Source organism: Muscardinus avellanarius, assembly GCF_963383645.1.
Source record: "Muscardinus avellanarius genome assembly, chromosome: 2".
NCBI classification, from domain to species: Eukaryota; Metazoa; Chordata; class Mammalia; order Rodentia; family Gliridae; genus Muscardinus; species Muscardinus avellanarius.
The window spans coordinates 4,777,155-4,795,479 of NC_137787.1; the positions used below are offsets into that span (position 1 = coordinate 4,777,155).

General features: G+C 52.5%; 1 protein-coding gene across 2 annotated transcripts in view; it reads right to left on the minus strand.

The window, feature by feature from the left end:
• Window positions 1-18,325, minus strand: part of AGAP1 (ArfGAP with GTPase domain, ankyrin repeat and PH domain 1) — a gene marked incomplete at both ends in the record, with an annotated part of 517,572 nt that overhangs the window by 98,078 nt on the left and 401,169 nt on the right. For both annotated transcript variants that reach the window (XM_080719974.1, XM_080719973.1), the window contains one exon: window positions 16,160-16,321. In XM_080719974.1, coding sequence (XP_080576100.1) covers window positions 16,160-16,321 — 162 coding nt within the window. The remainder of the gene's footprint in view (window positions 1-16,159; window positions 16,322-18,325) is intronic.

Below are 18,325 nucleotides of genomic sequence, written 5' to 3' on the forward strand. Positions count from 1 at the left end.
GCCACCTGGCTGTGAGCCCTCTGCTGGGCTCTACTCCAAGGGCCCCCAGCAAGCCTTCCCTGGCCCCTCTGCAGAGAGTAACCTGCTGCATGCACCCTGCGGCGCCCAGTCCCCCCAACCCCGCTGCCCTGCCCCCCTCCATATGCGGTCACAACCCGCACAGCACACATGTACTCTCCATGGTGGTCACATTTACAGGAAGGGCCCAGCAGCACCTCAGGCCCACGCTGGCTCTCCCAGGAACCTGCAGCTCACCAGCGAGGGCACGGATGGTTCCGCTACCCCGGGTACTAGTGGGGCCCGGGTGCTGGCGCGGACACGGGGGCCCCACATGGTGTCCCCCAAGGTGAGACACACAGGGAGGAGCTTTCACCCGGCTTTGGTCCAGGGTGATGCTCTAGGTACACAGGACAGACAGGCATCTGAGCTGAGCCTGTGCCGGCAACTGATCCACACAGGCACAGGCGGCCGACTGGGCGCTGTATCCTACACAGCCGCCGCATCTGTGTGTGAAGGGCTGGGTACAGCAGCACAGGCTTGCTCTTTCGGTGCCCCTCCAGGACGGGCCTCCTTCAGAGTCTCCTGTCTCCATGGTTTATTCGACACCCCATTCTTCCTCCCAGCAGCCCCCAGAATCCAGTCCATCCGTAACTCCCTGGGTCCTTTGTGCACAGCCCATATCCGCACGTCTGTCTGGGCTGCTTGTATCCACCTCGCCCAGAATCTGCCTGGGGCCTCTGCCCGGGTACAGGGCTCGTTCTCTTTGGATATTTCTCTCCCCGAGACTCCTCAGAGGACCCCCTGGAGTCTTCACCCACCAACAGCACCCTGGCCTGGGAAACTGGTTAGCATCGGGATGCCCTACTTCACAAGGCCCCGGGAGGGCGGAGCAGCTGGCGATGCTACAGCATCTCTCCCGCCTGTCTGTCCCCCGGACCACAGGCTCCTGGTGGGCGGGGCCACCGGCTCCCCAGCAGCTCACAGCAGCATCCTGCACACAGCGATGCCCAGACACTTGCTGTAGCCTCAAATTAAAGATACTGAAATGAAAAGGAGAGAAAGACAGGCACCGGAGGCAGCAAGTTGCGAAGACCTGGTACGGCCCAAGTCTCGGGCTGGTGTTTACCACTGCTGACAACCCCACAGCAGTACCTGGAGGACACAGGGGGAAATTCTCAGGGAGTGAAGACCGAAGAGGAGCAAAACCAAGAGAGCGTGCCGCGTCGGCCCAGGGAGACACAAGGATGGGGATCTGCAGGCGCACATGCCGTCCCCAGGGGACCCAGGGCAAGGCGTACAAGGACCAGAGGAACCAACCATCCAGCGCAAGTCACGGGAACAATGGAAGGCAAACGGAGGCGGTTCTGTCTGACCTGGGAAACAGGCCGACCATGCGGAGAGCGTGGGAAGAGGGGACGAGCGCCTCGGCCCCATTCGCCAAGCGGGAACGAGGGGACAGGAGCCAAGGGGCTTCTGAAGTGGAACTGAAAGCCCATCTCAGCCTCAGTGGAGTCGGCAGAGGTGCCAAGCTTGTCTCAGGTACTCCACTCACCCACAGGGCCACTCACCACCAGAAAGGTCTGCGTACGATGCAAGTGTTTCAGAGCCCATCAGCTTGGCGCACAGACGGAAGCAGAGAGAAACCCGTTTGCTCTTGGGGAGCACCTGCCCAGGCTGGGGAGGAGCCCTGGCGATGGGCGGGCAGAGTATCAGGCGGCGGCCCGTTCATGGGGTGAGAGGGAGACTCCATCCCACTCAGACACCAAGGAACAGACTTCTTAAAGGCAAAGATCTGGGACTTTTTTGAAAGAAAAAATTAATCATGTGCAAGTCCTATCTTTGTAATTAACAGGGAGCCTGTAAGGTGATTTGCTCAATTATGGGGGCCTCTGCAACTCCATATTATGAGCAAGAAAAAAGTGAACTCAGTGATGTCAAGAAAGATGAAAATTTGGCATTCTTCAAAAAGCTACACAGAGAATTACTATTCAGCTACGAAATTCTCTCCCCACACACATTCTCTAACAACCTTTGAACATAGGATTCCATAGATACTGGGGTGCTGATGTTCATGGCAGTGTGAATGAATCGCAGTGGACAAAGGGTAGAAAGAACCCCAAGCATTCATCAACAGATGCGTAAACACAACGGCAAAGCCTCGCAACGGAATATAATACAGCCACAAGAAGGAACGGCATGCTGACACATGCTCCACTTAAAAACCGGGATAACTGGAAGAAGCCAGACACAAAAGGCCAACTCCTTAGGATTCCACTGGCGAGAACCATCTAGAAAATGCAGGGACAGGGAAGTCCATGGGGCGGGGGTCAGGGAAGTTGCTCAGCGGGCAGCGTTTCTGCCTGGGGAAACACCCCTTATGACCGGAGAGCACGGCTGGCGTGTGGATGTACTGATGCCACTCAAGTGTACACCGAAAGCAAGAAACTGACTGTTAGGTATTTTGCCAAAATAAGAAAGATGAAGAAAAAAGGAAGGAGGGCAGGAATGCAAGAAAGACAAAGTCGACTGAGGGGTGGATGAAAAGAAGGGCAGGAAGCGAGAGGGGAGGGCAAGGAGAGAGGAGGCAGGAAGGGGGAGGAGCGCAAGAGGTCAGGAGGCCAAGGGAGGCTCGGCTCTGCAAGGCAAGACCAGGCCGGGCCAAGGCTGTGCCAGAGGGGCAGCTGGATGGCCGCGATGGCCTCGCCCCGGGGGCCAGGCCTGCAAGCTAGCTTCCAGGGGCCTGGGGGTGCGGCGCATCCCCACAGGCCATGCAGTGGGCTCACGGGTTTAGACGGCGGGGAGGGGGTTTGAAGTACTCTATAGGAGAGTTGGGGAAAAAGGAAGGCAAACGCTCGACTCGGCCTGCAAGCTCCTGGCGCTTCATGCAAGAGAACCTGGAAGAACGGTAACAAGCCGGGCGCGGCGGGCGCGCTTGTGATCCCAGCATTCGGGAGGCTGAGACCAGAGGATCATGGTTTGCGGACAGCCTCAACTACTTAGTGAAGCCCTTCACAACCCAGTGAGGCCCTGTTTCAAAATGAAGAATAAAAAATAGGACTGAGGGTATAGTTTGGAGGTTGAATGCCCCTGGGTTCCATCCCTAGACGCCCCCCCACAAAAGAGATGAACACTGGTGCCCGGCACCCCGAGTCCCCTCGGGGGCGGGTGTTGGCTCGATCTTCCTCACCATCAGGGTGCTAGGTGCAGCGGGTGGGGTGCTGTGTGTCAGCCCAAGAGAAATAAGAATGAAGTTTCTGTGTCCCATCCCTAAATATAGGACAGCAGGGGCACTGGTTGAAACACTTCTGTGTTTGTAGATTTTTATTTTTTGTGGTGCTGTGGACTGAGCCCAAGAGTGCTCCATCACTGAGCTACACTCCCAGCCCCTTTTTATTTTGAGACAGCGGCTTGCTAGATTACCGAGAGTCTCATTACATTGCTGAGGCTGGTTTGAAGCCTGTGATCCTCCTGTCTCTGCCTCCCAAGTACTGGGATTATAGGTGCACAGCATGGCTTCCTGCTGAAAACACCTGTTTCTAGTCCTCCTCTGCAGCCGGGACAATACAGGTGCACTCATGGTTTGAGAGTTGTTTCGGGAAGCTGTCTTACACTACCATGCCACGGCGGGGCTCCTCCCCATCCAGGTGCCAGGCTTCCTGCGGGCAGAAGGATCACTGCCCTCCCTCCTCCCCACGGCCTCGCTGGGCTCCCAGCTCATGTTCCCAGCCGTGTGATGTTCTCAAAACGGTTGGCGGCGGGGAGGTGGCGGTCAAGAAAATCGTTATAGATCTCCAAGGTTTGACAAACTGGCCTGGTGAGGGTCATTACAGGTGGACTACAAGAGATTCTGTATTCACTGCACAAGCTGTTAAGTTTCCTATGTCTCTGATCCTCTGGATCAGAGAACTGGATTCACCTGTGCAGGTACAGCTACCTGGCTGCCCCTTTGCAGGAAAATGGATGGAACTAGAGAACCTGTGCCAAGTCTCAGAAAGCCAAGGGCTGTATGTTTCCGCTGGAGAGTAAACTGTGAAGAAAGCAGACCTCAGATGATTGAGGAGAGAGGCTAGAAGGACAGTGGGAGGGGTGGGGAGGAGAAAAGGAAGAACTGATGAAAGAAACTGTTGGAGCTGGCCACGTATGAAGGTGTCAGGCCCAACCACGAGGAACCTGCACAGGGAGGGCGGGGAGCCGGCGGGACCTGGAGGGGATCTTCCAGCACGGAGTGCCTGTGGGTTTGCGTGACTCTGAACCTCACTAAGATGGTAAGCTCAACGCCCCAGTAAAAACAGACAAGCAACTGCCCACCTGGGAACACCTCATCCCAGTATGTGCCAGCTTCCTAGGACCGCAGCCTTGGAAACCGACCGTCCGCTAGCTGTGGATGCGGTGTGTTCCAAGGGCTGTCAAGATACATCCCGACTGTCTGTTGACTCGCAGCCAGGGGGCAAATACCAAAGTTTTTATGGGTTCACTATTCCTCATTAAAATTGAGAAATATCCTTTTGAGGAAGTCAGTATAATGACGTCCTTTTTATTTCCACGATCAATCCACAGGGAGCGTCCTGGAGACGGCAAGATGGAGTGAAATCAGACGTCCAGCCTTCCAAGGGAGAGGTCACAGGGAAGCATGGAGGCGGCGGGCGGGGCAGCGGTGCACCCGCTGGGATGGGACGCAGAGCCGCTGCTTTCCGCGTCTGTGGCCTTGAGCAAGCTAGTTCAACTTTACGACCCTCGGCTTCCCCAGTTATGAAAACGGGATAAAGGTGCCCACCTCGCAGGCCCCCTCAAATGTTCCAAGAGGATGCGCGCTTGAACCTGATTCACTGCGGTGCCTGCCACAGGGCACAGGGTCAAGAGTGGCTGCACGTATTATGGCTGATAAGAAGCTCAACTCCCATTTTCTGCTCGGAACTATTTCAGAGAGGTATCGCCAAATCTAAACTTTGATAGGAGATATTTTATTCACATGCAATAGAGAAAGACAAAACAGCCCTCTGTGTGTGCGTGTGTGTAACATTAAGTTAAAAATTCTGGTAAGTTCTCTCAGGGCTGCTTTGGGAACCGTGTCTACAGTGCATCACAGCCTCTGCCGAGAGCCGGCTGAAGGGGACAATTATTCCCACCTGCAGGAAGCATGAGACACCAATGGAAATTGAGTAAGAGAACAAAGTTACCTTTTTATTTCATTAGGAAGAGTCAAATCAAGTTATTGAAATACCCACTAGACAAATGCTAGGATTCTCATCCTGTGCGTCAGCTTGGTGACTTCAAGGTAGCTTCAGGGACATCGCCCAGTGATGACTTACTCGGGGGTGTCAACTTTTCTGTCTTGCTCAAGAATTGTTAAAAGTGACTTTGAAGTTTTCCCACGTAATACTTCTAGAACAATCCATGAGCCGAGACGCCGAATCAAGGGTGTGGCACAAGGAAGTAAAACCCTTGGTTCATAATAAGCTTCTCTTATACATATGAGTATTTGCTTATTGCAAGCTCTTCACATCATTCTGGTAGGAAACATCCCACCCCTTGAAATAACCTTTGGCTCAGAGATCACACGTGGGGCGCGAGGCTGGGGCTGAGCTATCCTTTTCCACTAAGGCAGCAGAAGACGCCCGAACCCGGCCACGCCGACTTTTGCTCCATGATCGTTTAAGACGAGCCAACCAGGCGCAGGGAGAATCATTACCGGCCTTCCTGCAGAGGAAAATGTCTCTGGGTAACTAATGCCTTTTCGCCAAGGTGGAGACCAACGGGCCGACCTCAGAGCTGGACGCCTCCTCCGGACCGCTCTGGGAACCTGAACGCGGTGGCCACCGAGCCCTGCCGCCCGTCCTCCAGGCTCAACACGTGTGCTCAGCAGCGAGAGACCTTCAATATTATCAAACATCCTATCATTAAGCAGAAATTAGCTGGCAAGAAGGGAAGAGTAAAAATTGACTAGGAGTTCAGATGCTCTAAATGGCTAATATGTCCATTTTTCACCTGAAGCCCTCTCCAAACGCAGTTTTGCTATTAAGCAAAACCCAAAGAAAGGTAATCAATTCCCACTAAAAAGCACTTATCCTGGACGGCGGTGTGCAAGACACCTCAAACTCCTGGCTGCCTGCCAAAACCCAGACAACAGCCATCAACGTTCCCGACTATCCGAGGAGCACAGGGGCCATGCATAATTGACTAGAAGATGGGCTAAAACTGTGCCCAATCAGTGTGTGATCAAAAACGCGTGGAATATTCAGCGCCACTTGATTACACGGAGGTTCGTCTTTCGCTCTCCTCATGAAATCTCTTCAAGGTCCAGAGTACTGTAATAAGATCATTACTGTCAAGCGGTACGAATCGCAGGCAATGAGTCTTGGGATAGAGAGTCATACTTCACAAGCTCCCCTGGTCTCTCTCTCTCTCTCTCTCTCTTTTTTTTTTTGTATTTTACTGCATGCAGAGGCAGCAGGGCGACGAGGTGGCAGATAATGATCACATCACTGTGTGGTAACTAGAAAGGCACTTTTAAGAAAAAGCAGAGAGAAATCAGCTTAAGAGAAACTAAAACATTTTTCCGTTTGCGGTTTTTTTTCCCCCTTAAAAAAAATTAAATAGAATTAAACTGTGTGCAGTAGGCGCTTTTCATGAACTCTGATATAATGTCATTGAATCCAACCGTTTGATAGATTTTCATATGGCAGCAAAGCCCATTACCCCACAGACAAATGGCCAATTTTCTCCATGTCCCGCATACAAAAGAAACCCTAGTTAAGTTGTGTGTGTGTGCATGTCAATACCTGCTGAAGTTTCCTCTGTACCTACTTCTTTCATTGGCGATACACCCAGGGCTTGGTATCTGGTGCCTATTATTTGTCCGAGATGAGAAAGGGGTAGGGTTGAAAGGCAGGAGGGTATCAGTAAAGATTCCTAAATAAACACACAGAGTTTATCCCGAAGCAGGCCTTCTCCTGCGTATTAATAATACATCTCAGTGAAACGAGAGCGGGCGGTAACGGTGATGGGACTTGGAGCCAGGGGCGGCAGACATTTGATTAATACTTAAATCAGCAATGCAGAATTCATGTGAATGACGGGGTCTAGCCAATCACTCCCGTCCTCCCTCCGTCTTCAAACTGCCCTTAAAAGCGCTCGCTTTCCTCATCCAAAACAGAAGAGTAAAAGCGTATCATCTTCACAGTGAGCACCAAAACTGGCTCGTGCGTCTGAGCTAAATGGCCATCAGTCCAAAGAAGCCCTAAGAGGAAGCCCCCCGATACCGTCCGTTATCGAGTCCTGCGGCTCTGATTGTCGGTCCAGTAGCAGAAGCCGTGACCCGCGTCTTTCCTTTGAAGGTATCAGAGTGTGCATGCTCACACGAGAGAAAGAGAAATCTGTTTGCAAAGAAGCGAGACCCCAACACCACCACAGGGGTCCCGAGAAAGAGGCTACGCGAGATCAAGCCCGGCAAAGGAAGGAGCGTTTCAGGTTCTTCAGGGCAGTGGCGGGGAGTAAAGGGCAGGCCAGCGTGAGCCGTGCAGGTGTGGTGCGTGCAGTGTGGTGCTCAGAGCAGGGAGCACCTTCCCTTGGGGGCTGCAGGGCTGAGCCAGGGACCCGCACAAGCTCCGGCCGTACCCAGGCCCGATGCAGAACACAGACTGCCTCGTCCCAGAGGCCCGACAGGAACGCTGAAGGCACCAATCACCCGCTGGTCTTGGCAAATTACTCAATCAACTTTCTCCTTCACTGGGCAAAATTGGAAGAAGCAGAGCCCTGCCCATGCTGCAGGGGCGTTTGAAGGATATGATGAGACCGCACACGTCTAGGGGCAGGCAGTGGCTTGGCCACGGGACCCTTCCTTTGTGTCTGATGATGCAGCCTGAGGACAGACCCAGGCCCTGGGAGAGGGGAGCAGGGCACGGTAGTTGTGATCTGTGTAAGGCTGTGACCAGAGGGACAGTTCACCAAGAAGCTCCCTTCAACCCAGGGACGGGGGACGGACACACCAACCCCCTCCCACGGGTACGGAGAGTGGCATGGTTTTCTGCATTGAATGTTCCGCCCTAAAATCTGCTTGCGGAAGCTCTAACTCCCAGTGTGATGGTATCTGGAGACTGGTGTTTGGGGGGTGACTGGGGTGAGTGGGGCCCTCAGGATGGGACTGGTGGCTTTGTATGGAAAGGTAGCGCTCGCTCTCTTCCTCTCCTCGTGTGCACACCCATGGAAAGCCAGGTGAGGACACAGGGGAACGAATATTAGGCCATCTCCAAGCAGGAGGTGGGCCTTTACCAGGGCGCCCCGACTCTGAACCTGCAGTCTCCAGTGTGCAAAGCGACTCAGCTGTTGAAGCCCCTGGGTCTGTGGGATTTTGATGCGGCGTCCTGAATTGAGACAGAAGGTGCGAGCAGTTGTCTGTAGCCCTTTCCCTCTACCAAGCTGCTCTTATACCCACAAAGGCTGGTGTTACAGCAGCACTGCCTTTTAGTTTCTGTCTCTAGGAATAGGAACGCAACTCTGTTGCATGAAAGACAGGACACCATCCAGTTTCATTATTGTGGGAACCGGGAGGAAAGATAACATGGCGTCTGCTAGAACAGCCCAGAAAGTAAACAGCCCAGGGAGCTCGACTTCCAGAAGGCCGGCCGCACCTGTCCAATGAGGAGCCCACAAGCAGGGTCAGTTGCACAGGTCTAGACTAACATCCTCTCAACCCAAGAACCGGACAAGACATCGTGTGTTCTTTGGAAAAACCGTTTCAATTGGACTTCCTGTGCTTTCAGATGGCAGAGGACAGAAAGCTTGAACGCTGTGTCTCCTCAGGATGCCAGTGACTCTAAGCCACCTCCGAAGACTGACCTCCTATTCACTTTTTAAGTTTTTTTCCTTCTGTGGAACCTCCCGGAGCATCTCCTAGGCAACCTAGATGCTCGGGTACCAGCATTCCCCGCACCAGCCTGTCTCCGGTCTGCAGTGTCCACTGCTGTCACCGGCTGAGGGCAGGGGCCACCGTGGCCACTTCACACAGGACCAGACACACACTCTGCACGCAGTAGGTGCTCAATGTGCTTCCACAGACCTGACGCTACTACAGCCCCTTCAGTTTGTGTGGACTTAAAAAAAATTGGACCAAAAATCATCTCTTGTGTGTTGGTTCATCATGATGGGAATCCTCTGTTCTGGCTTCTCCTGCGGTGACTGATTCATCTTTGTTTATTTCCGACCTGCGGACTTCCACAAAGGATCTGAGAGCGCATCTAACTGATGTGTGTTTGTGGTGGAAACACTGTACCCTGCAGGACGGCTTTCTGGTCAACTGTGTCCAATCGAAAGAGTCAATGTCTGGAGTAAACCCGGTTCTACTCAGTTTCAGCAGGTCTGTTCTCTCAGAAGCTGGCATTACCACCTGAGAAGTTTCTTTGGAAAGCTGTCCTGGTTTGTGGGGAGTAGCAGGCCCAGGGACACAGGGGCTCCCAGAGCCCGTAACTCTGGGGCAGCCAGTCTGCTGCCCTCCCACATCCTCGGCAGAGTCAAAACTCACTGCGTCCTAGTGTATCTTGGGGAAGATGTTCTAATTCTTGACTCTGCGCGTTTCACTGTCACTAACGGTCCACTCAACTCCTCAGACTCACTCACCGAATGTTCAGTAATAAGGGAGTTTAATTAAGAAGCTCTTAAGTGTATGAGAAATGGTTTCTGAGTATGAAGTTTTATGGAGTTGGATAATAGAGAAGTCTCATTTCCTTTCCTTTCATGGTGGCTGCCAATATTAAAATGTGGAGCAGACATAGGAAGTGCTGGTGGAATGTTTGCAAAGACCAGAGAGAGGAAGTCCGAGGTGACAGTGTCAGGAGGCTTGCGGCCAGCTCCCGTGAATCTCGTCCCCGCCAGTCACCTCTCGACATCGCAGAATTAAACGAGAAAGCCCAGGCAGACAAGCCAGTGGGAACAGGTCCTGCGCCCCGCTTCTGCCTGCCACGTGTGCACCCTCACACCCAGGTTACCTGCACCCGAGGGGGGACGGAGAACACCAAGGTAACAGAGCGCTTAGGAACTGCACTGAACAATTCTCCTCCAAGTCGTGATGTGCAAAACCCCCAAGTTACCCAATGATGGCCAAAGCGCCTGGGGGTTGGTACGACTGAATGATTACGTTACCCCCACCCCAGAGCATCCAGGGGCTTACGGATCGCCTTTTGTACGCAGGAAACACAAGTCACCACCAACAACCTACACATCACTTTTTTATGCACAGGAACACAACCATACACTGTTCATGCACAACTCTTTGTTTTCTTTCTAATGCACCTGCCCACACCACCAATTAATTAACTAAAACAAACAAACAGACCTCATAAGGTAAGAACAGCAATATCTGTTTCTTAGGATTTAAAAATGGGAAAACAAAACTCCATCGTGGGACTCATCCCCCGCCACCACCGTGTCAGGCTGCAGACACACAAGATTCAAAGATGTGAAGCCTCTGCAGAGGTTTATTAAACAGGAAAACTGTTAAGTACTGAATCTGCAGAACATAAATGGAGCCTAGCAGCAGGTCGGCTCCCTCAACTCGTAGAGCTGCATGTGCTTTTCTTCTTCTAGATACCCTGGCTTTCCTCCAGGACTCTGCCTGGCATCCTGGGTACGGTTTCCGGTGCAGGTTCGGCCTCCATATTGAGGTTTACGTTCCGTGGCGCGCGAGGGGCTGAGCTCACCTCTCAGCATCTCCAATGGAGCTGGAGCCACAGGCGCCGTGTTTCTCCTGTGGTGGCTGCTTAATATTTGGTGACGGAATGAAAGGATCCATACTTCCAGGGTCTTCTTTGTAAAAGAAATCTAAGTGGGAACTGACCTCTGCGATGGAATCCGTCAGCCTCTCGGGGGATGCGCCTCTGGCTGCTTGCTGAGCACAGCTGTGAGGGGCGAGCCGTCCATCCCTACCATCCCGGAGAGGCCCGTGTGCGGCTCATCCTTTCCAAGATAACCCTTCAACATCCGTCCAGCATCAACCACTCAGTGGTTCGGTAAAGACGCAGGATGAACAACCGGAGGAGCACGTAAGAGTGAGGAAAGAAATGCCTCGAGACCCTTAGAACAAAGCCCCAGGCGACCCCAAGGGCGGGGACGCCAGAATTTCTGCATCTCCTCTTGTATAGCGAGACTGGGTAAATCCAGATGGGCCCTGCGTGTTAAAAGAAAGATCTTTTTGCTACACAACTTGTAGATGTGAGCTAAGATCCATCTGAAAGGCGGCGTCTTTACATGGAATCTGAGAAATATCAAGGAAGCGTCTGCTCCACTCCTACATTCAAAAGCCGCTCCACGCACCTCAAAGACTCGCTTTTTGCCTGGTGGAAAGAGTTAGAGGCAGAAAATCAAGAGACAGTTCGGTTACCTACCAGCAACCTGACCCTGGACAGACAGCCACTTAACCTCCCGACTTCAGCCTTCTCAGGGGAAACAGGGAAATTAGCACCGAATGCAAACTTGCATGAATGTCACAGAACTAACGAGGACCGTGAGATTCAGACCACGGAACGGGACCGCGGAGACCGAGGCTTCCTCCCAACCAGGACAGCCCTCCGCTCTGGATCGTTGACAAGGAGACACCGAAAGGATTGTGATTCAGAGACAATGTCCAACACTGCCCTAAAAACCTCTCACTAGCCCCGGGCTCCCACCACACTCGCCTTGAAACTAGGTTCTGGCCAGGAATCCAGCACTGTGGTGCCAGCACCCCCGTAGTGGCTGAAGGGTTGGGGAGTCTGCCTGTCGGCTTCCTTTGGCTATCTGAGGCCATTCCATCTCTTTGAAGCTTCCACCCACGGGTCCCCTGACACTTCCTGGGCCAGCCAGGACAAGTCAGGACTCCTGGGCTCCATGGGCTTTCCGTTACTGTGTCATCAGGGCCCATCCACGACAAGCCTCAACCCCCATCACCACCCTGCCTAGGGTCCTCTGAACTTATTTCCCTTGGTCCACAATCACTGTATTTGAAACACATACATTATTTTCTCAGGTATATTTAAAAATTGTCTCCAAATCAAATGTAATTTTGAAAGTAAAAAATATCACGGGTGCTTCAGCTACCGTTCACAATGGTCTAGTGAACGGGAATTTGAGGGATTCAAGCAGAAACGGGAAAAGTTTACTCTTCCCTTCCTGTTTTTGTGGGAAGTGTGGAGGATGTTGGTTTTCCAACCGATCTTTCCACTCTAGTAACATCCTTGGTAAAGTGTCTTATACCTAATGTTCTTAACAACCGGAATTTAAAAAATCTCTAAGTGTGTTTGACATAGAAGGTATAGTCCAAAACCCATGTATCAGCTGGACCACAAACCCTACTTCTTCCTGGAGTACTGGCAGTCAAACTACTGATGGAATACTTTTCATCTAGATTTTTGAATAAAAACACCAGAAAGCTACAAAGTGGGGGTTGTGAAGTATTTGTAAAACCTCCATTTTTGTGGTACTGAGGATTGAGCTCAGGGGCCTTCTATCACTAAGCCACACCCCAAGTCCTTTTTTATTTTCAAACAGCCTTGCTAAGTTGCTTAGGCTGACCTCAAACCTGTGATCCTCTTGTCTTGGCCTCCCAAGTACTGAGATTACAGGCATATACCACTGTGATTGGTGTAAAACTCTTCCTAGACTGTCGAGTCAGTAAGAACAGAACCAAACTTGGGCAGGTTCCTGGCAGGCAGGCAGGGAGCCACGTGCCTGGTGAGAGCTGCATGGGCTCCCTACGTGTTGAGTGTGGTCACACCCATCGCTGTCTCTGCCCCGAGAGCAGCCCCAGGACTCGGGTGTCAGGACATCTGGGCACACATCCGCCTTTCTGAGGCCCACTGCGTTAAAGGACAAGTGTCACAATCAGAAAGTAAGAGTTCACCATCTGGCTTTGACCTCACGATTCCTCCCAGCCTTGGCAAGGGGCCTAAATTAACTTCACATTTTATGACTCTTTCGATGATCCTAATGGCTACTTACGAGCCCAGCGAAGGGCTTGCTCGGCCAAACATCCTCTCTGTTCATCATCGGCTCCGAGTCATCCAACTTACCACGCTGGGACCCTTCAGGCCTAGGCGCTGCTCCCACCAGGTGGGAGACTCCAGCGATTTGTTTTAAATGGCAACCCTAAGGAAATGACTGTTCTACTTGGGTTTGTAAGGCATCTTCTGCCAGGCAGGGTGAGCTGCACCTCAGCAGGAGAGCTTGGTGCTGCCATGAGTGCCGGGCTAGAAGCGCCCTTCCCACCCGCCATCCTGGCAGCCGGAGCGGACAGCGGCTCCGGGGCTGAGGAGCACGAGTAACGGCGGACAACGCAGGCTTTCCCTGACTCTGCGTGCGCACGTCACAGAGCCAGGAGAGAGCTAGCTGGGGAGCCTCGCACTCCACGGGACGGCGGGGAGGCCCACGGAGGCGGCCCTGAGAGCGCCTTCAAGGGGAGAGTGGATCGCACACGCCCTGCCCGGGAGGCTTCTCAGCACTAGTGAGAGCAGGGCAGCGGCCTGATCTCCCAGGCCTGTGGGAGAGGCTATCCCCCTCCCCTCCCCCGGGGGTGGGAGGGAAGGGTGTGGCCGGCCTATTTGGCTCTCAGGCCCTCTGGTCTGCTTGGATGTGTTTGAGGAGGGGCACAGTGCATAAGAAGGCAGGAGAGCAAGGCTGGGGGCTCCCCTGGGTCTCCACGGCTGGGTGGTCTCTGTTGAAGGCACAGCTCCCCGCTGGAGACACTCTCCCCCTTGCCCCGACTCTGTTCAACCCCCAGGTTTTGCCCCAGGACCCCTGCTCTTCCCATTCCTCCCAGACAGTGCCCCAGCCTGAGGGTGCCATCCACTGGCAATGCGATTTTATTATTTATTTATATATCTACTCATCCCTTCCAACAGGGCAGGCCAAAATAAAATTCCATGACTTGAGAGACACCTTGTACAGAGCGGTTTGCAGCTCCGACTGTCCCGGGAGTGGCCAATCGGCGCCTTGTGGGACGAGGAGCTGAGCAGCACCGGCCACATCTACAACCGGCTTCAGTGTCAAGAACAGGAGGCTTCATCTGGATGGTTTACACAATGTACTCCAAGGAACGAATCCGTACGTCACTGACTCTAAGATGACCGACGTGGGGATATCGTGTCACTGTAAACTGCTAAGATGTGGGGGAATTCGGCCTTAGAAACATAGGAGCCTACTGACTCGCGTCTAGTCACATAGGCTCACTTTTCCCAGATGATACTTACTCTTTTTACAAAGAACATACGGCTTGTCGTCTGTTGGAGGGATGTCACTGGGGAGTGGGTGGCAGCCCCCCTTGGGTCCCTCGCCTGCGGCCCCTGAACATGTATCACTGGTCCATTCATCTGAGCTCGAGGCCCCGCTGTGATCTCCTAATTTGGCATTTCCACACTGCCTGACTTTCTGTGTGCGTCACCACCTCATTAGTAAGCCCTTCCGTGACACCGTGACTGTCGCGAGGACAGAGCGTCTCTCTGGCAGCCTGCTGATGCTCTACCGCTTGGTGCACGCTGGACCAGGCCGTGAACTCAGGAAGTGGCCGAGCATCTCAGGAGTCCAGCATGCCCACCGTCCCCCATCAAACTTCACTTGAGCTGGCCACTGGCTGAATACACTTTGCAAGTTACTGTGAGGCCGCCCTACCTCATCTGCATAGTTTACATGCCCACACGGTTGGGATAATTACAGCGTGTGCAAGTAAGTTACAGGTAGATGTGGTAGTCAGTTTCCACCACGTTGTGCTGTTAAAACAAAAGCACAGCTGAGCTGCAAACACGTGGCATTTGCTGCAGGACTCGGATCTGTGAAAAGAGATGGGACCTCTTCCTTACCTCCCAGGATGTACAGCTGGAGGCAGGAAGGCAGAGCCTCCACCCCAAGCCTCCCATGGAGGCGGGTTTTGCCACAGGTGCACGCAGGCTGCTTTTAGTTTACTGGCCGTGTGAAGGAGTTTGATCAACTCTCCACAATGTGCTGACCCTTTCCTGTGGGAAGGGCAGGAGCGGCGAGGGGGTGCTTTAACTTGTAATTATTATTTTTCACCACTGCAGATGCAATGCACGCTTCCTCCGTCATGCAACATGGGAAAATCGGGTTTTCTTGGCTGGCAAGAAGTCGAGGGGAGGCACAACGGGAATTACGTGGGAGTGGGGGAAGGGCTCTGAGCTCCCCGTGGGGAGCCGTGAGCTCTGAGGCTCTGGACCCTCTGCCCACAAACGAGGGGACCACGCTCGGCTCCTGCAGCAGCTGCCACTCACTCGCCCGTGTTGCCGGCCCACACTGGCCTCCCGATACAGGAAGAAAAGGTCACTGTCCCTAGCAGGGCCAGCGTCTTGTAATTTGCAGTTTCAAACACTCAAACTAGTAGAGCATCCAGAAAAAGCAGGGAGGAAACAGAGAAAGAAAAGGGCTGTACAGAGTCAAGCCAGTTCATGGGACGGGGAACCCTTGCTGCGGGGAGGCTCTCGAGACTGTCGGACCCACAAAGAGTGATTCGTGCTAAGACGATCGTGTTTTGAAATTTCAACGTTCCTTTGACATATTCCTGTAACTTGTTCATTCGATGTTAATTTTACCTCTCAGTACATGGGTGTGTGTGAGTGTGTGTGTGTGTGCGTGCATGCACATGTTCACGTCTCCCTTGCGTCTGTGGGGCGATACCCATTGTTCGAAGGAGCCCCGTCACGAATGACCCCATCCGGCCAACACGGAGCCCAGAGACTCAGTGAGTTGGAGAAGAATCAGAACCAACAGTGACGACTGGAGTCCCAAGGGCGCCCGCAAAACAAATAGAGCTAATGGCACTGGCAGAGGAGACGCCCATCCTCACAGCGCTGACGGCTGGCCTGGGTGGGAGCTTCATGAGAATGCAGCCAGCCAGCTGAGGACAGTGACGACACGACCTGCCCCCTCACTTGGAGCGGATGCTCTTACCCCAGCTCCGCGGGCTGAGACCTCAGATGGGGACCTTTGCTGCCATCAGCCCACGACAATGGCCAGGGAGGGACATGGCTGTGGCTGAGTCCTCAGCCAGGGAGGAGGAGACCCCGGGGCTCTCCCTGCCCCCTCGCAGACAGAGAGCACCCGCGTGGCTACGCACTGGCGGTCCTAAGGGGATCTGATTTTACAAAATCAGAAACGCAGGTCGCCCTGGGGGCCCGGGACGCCTTACCTTCGGCAGTGCCGGAGAGCCCGTCGGCTTTGAAGTTGCTGGTGCTTTTCTTCCTCCGGTGTTTCTTTCTGTTGGCGTGGGGGGAGGGGGGCGGGTCGAGCTTGGGGCTGGTGGAGCTGGAGATACTTGGGCTGGAGCACACGGACTCACCCAGCCCCGTGTCTGCCACGGAAAAGGCAAAAGAACGCAAAGGTGAGCGGGGACACAGGTCTTGTAAAGAGTACTCAAGCAACGCTCCGCCGCCATCACACCACACCCTGCTCGGCATCCCCCATCTCAGGAGACTGCAGGAGCCAGAGCCTGGGGGCTGGCGCCACGCGCCGCCTGCCGATCGAGAGCGGGCACTGATTTCTACACCACCCGTACGCTACGGAGAATTTGAAGTTCTCTCTTTTACATGACCGGAGTCTTGGAAACTCATGTTCAAAATACCTATCTCTGGAAATGGAAAGTGGCGCGCTTATTCGTTTCAGTTGTATATTTGTATATTTTTCTCTTTCCATAATCACCTGGCTCTATCAGAAATGAAATACACACTTAGGAACACATATGAGAACATCAGGTTTTTTTTAAGTGATGGGAGCTTTTTAAAAGAGTTAAAAAAAAATTTTTTTTTTGATACTGGGGATGGAACCCTTCTACCTCCGGGCTATACTCCTAGACCTATTTTATATTTTATTTGGAAACAGGGTCTCTTAAGCCAGCGAGGCCGGCTTCGAACCTGCGCGATCCTTCTGTCTCCGCCTCCCAAACGCTGGGATTACAAGTGTGTGCCACCTCACCCGGCTAAAAGAGCTTGATTTTTTAATGCTATGATACAAATATAAATTTATTTATAAAATTAGAAATATTACAGAAAAACACAGTCATTTAAATTGACCATAATCCTCTACCCAGAAATAACTACTCGATGTATTAGTTTATGTTTTTCCAAACAATCACAAAGATCTAAATGAAAACATGCCCTAGCTACCATAGTTTGCCTTTAAATGTTGTAGATCTCTTTATATATTAGTAAATGAAGGTCAGAACATTTATTTATTTATTTATTTATTTATTTATTTATTTATTTATGGGATTAAAGCCAGGGGAGTTCTACCTCTGAGCTATATTCCCCCACCAAAAAAAAAAAGGTTAAATTTTGAAATAGGGTCTTGCTAAGTTGCTAGGCTGGCCTGCAATCCTCCTGTCTCAGCCAATCTCAAGTGCTGAGATTACAGGTGTGTGCCATGCTGCCCCTGCTAGGATTTTATTATTTGAAAGTTAGAGGGCATCATCTTTGGTGGGTTGGATTCTGCAGGTGCACACAGGATAAGGTACTCCTTCCTGATTCTTTTTTTCCTTCCCCTCCCCACAATACTACATGTGATGACAACCTCATTTAATTAGTGAAGAGTGGTAAGCCATTTCTCATCGATATCCTACAACAACAACATGCAAAAGTCTATCAAGTAGCCAGGCGTGGTGGTGCACGCTTGTGATCCCAGCATTTGAGTCTGAGACAGAAGGATCGTGGTTCATGAACAGCCTCAGCTACTTACTGAGGCCCTCTGCAACTCAGTGAGACCCTGTTTCAAAATAAAGAATAAAAAATAGGGCAGTGGGGGGTGTAGCTCAGAGGTAGAATGCCCCTGGGTTCCATTCCTAGTACCACAAAAAATAAATAAATAAACAAATAAGATAAATAAATTAAAAAGTCTATCAAGTTGACCTCAGTTTTCTATTCAATGAAGCTTTTTACAAATGTTTAAAACCATGTGCAGATATGGTAGTTCATGATGAGGGAGACTCAATTTATTATTTATTTCTACTTTTAGCAGAGAGAAGGCTGGCAGTGGGCTGGCTGAGCAGGACACACAGAGAATCCCACACGGGGGGTGTGCGGTGGAGAAGCGAGGGTGGTGTCCAGCTCCCAAGCCTGGAGTGCATGAAAGGGCAGGAAGCCCATATTCTGCTACCTTTGGGGCACGGATGTGGTTCTAGGGGGTGGGCTCCATCACTGTAAAAACCAGGTCGAGATCCCTGGGGGCTGGCCCTGAAGCTGGGCACTGGGTCACCTCCTGTCCCGCCCTGAGCTGAAGTCCCGCGCTCGCCAAGTCAGACCTCTGGGCACCCTCCCTGGGGGCTTCACTCCAGGTACACCAAGCAGCCCAGGTCTCCTGGCTT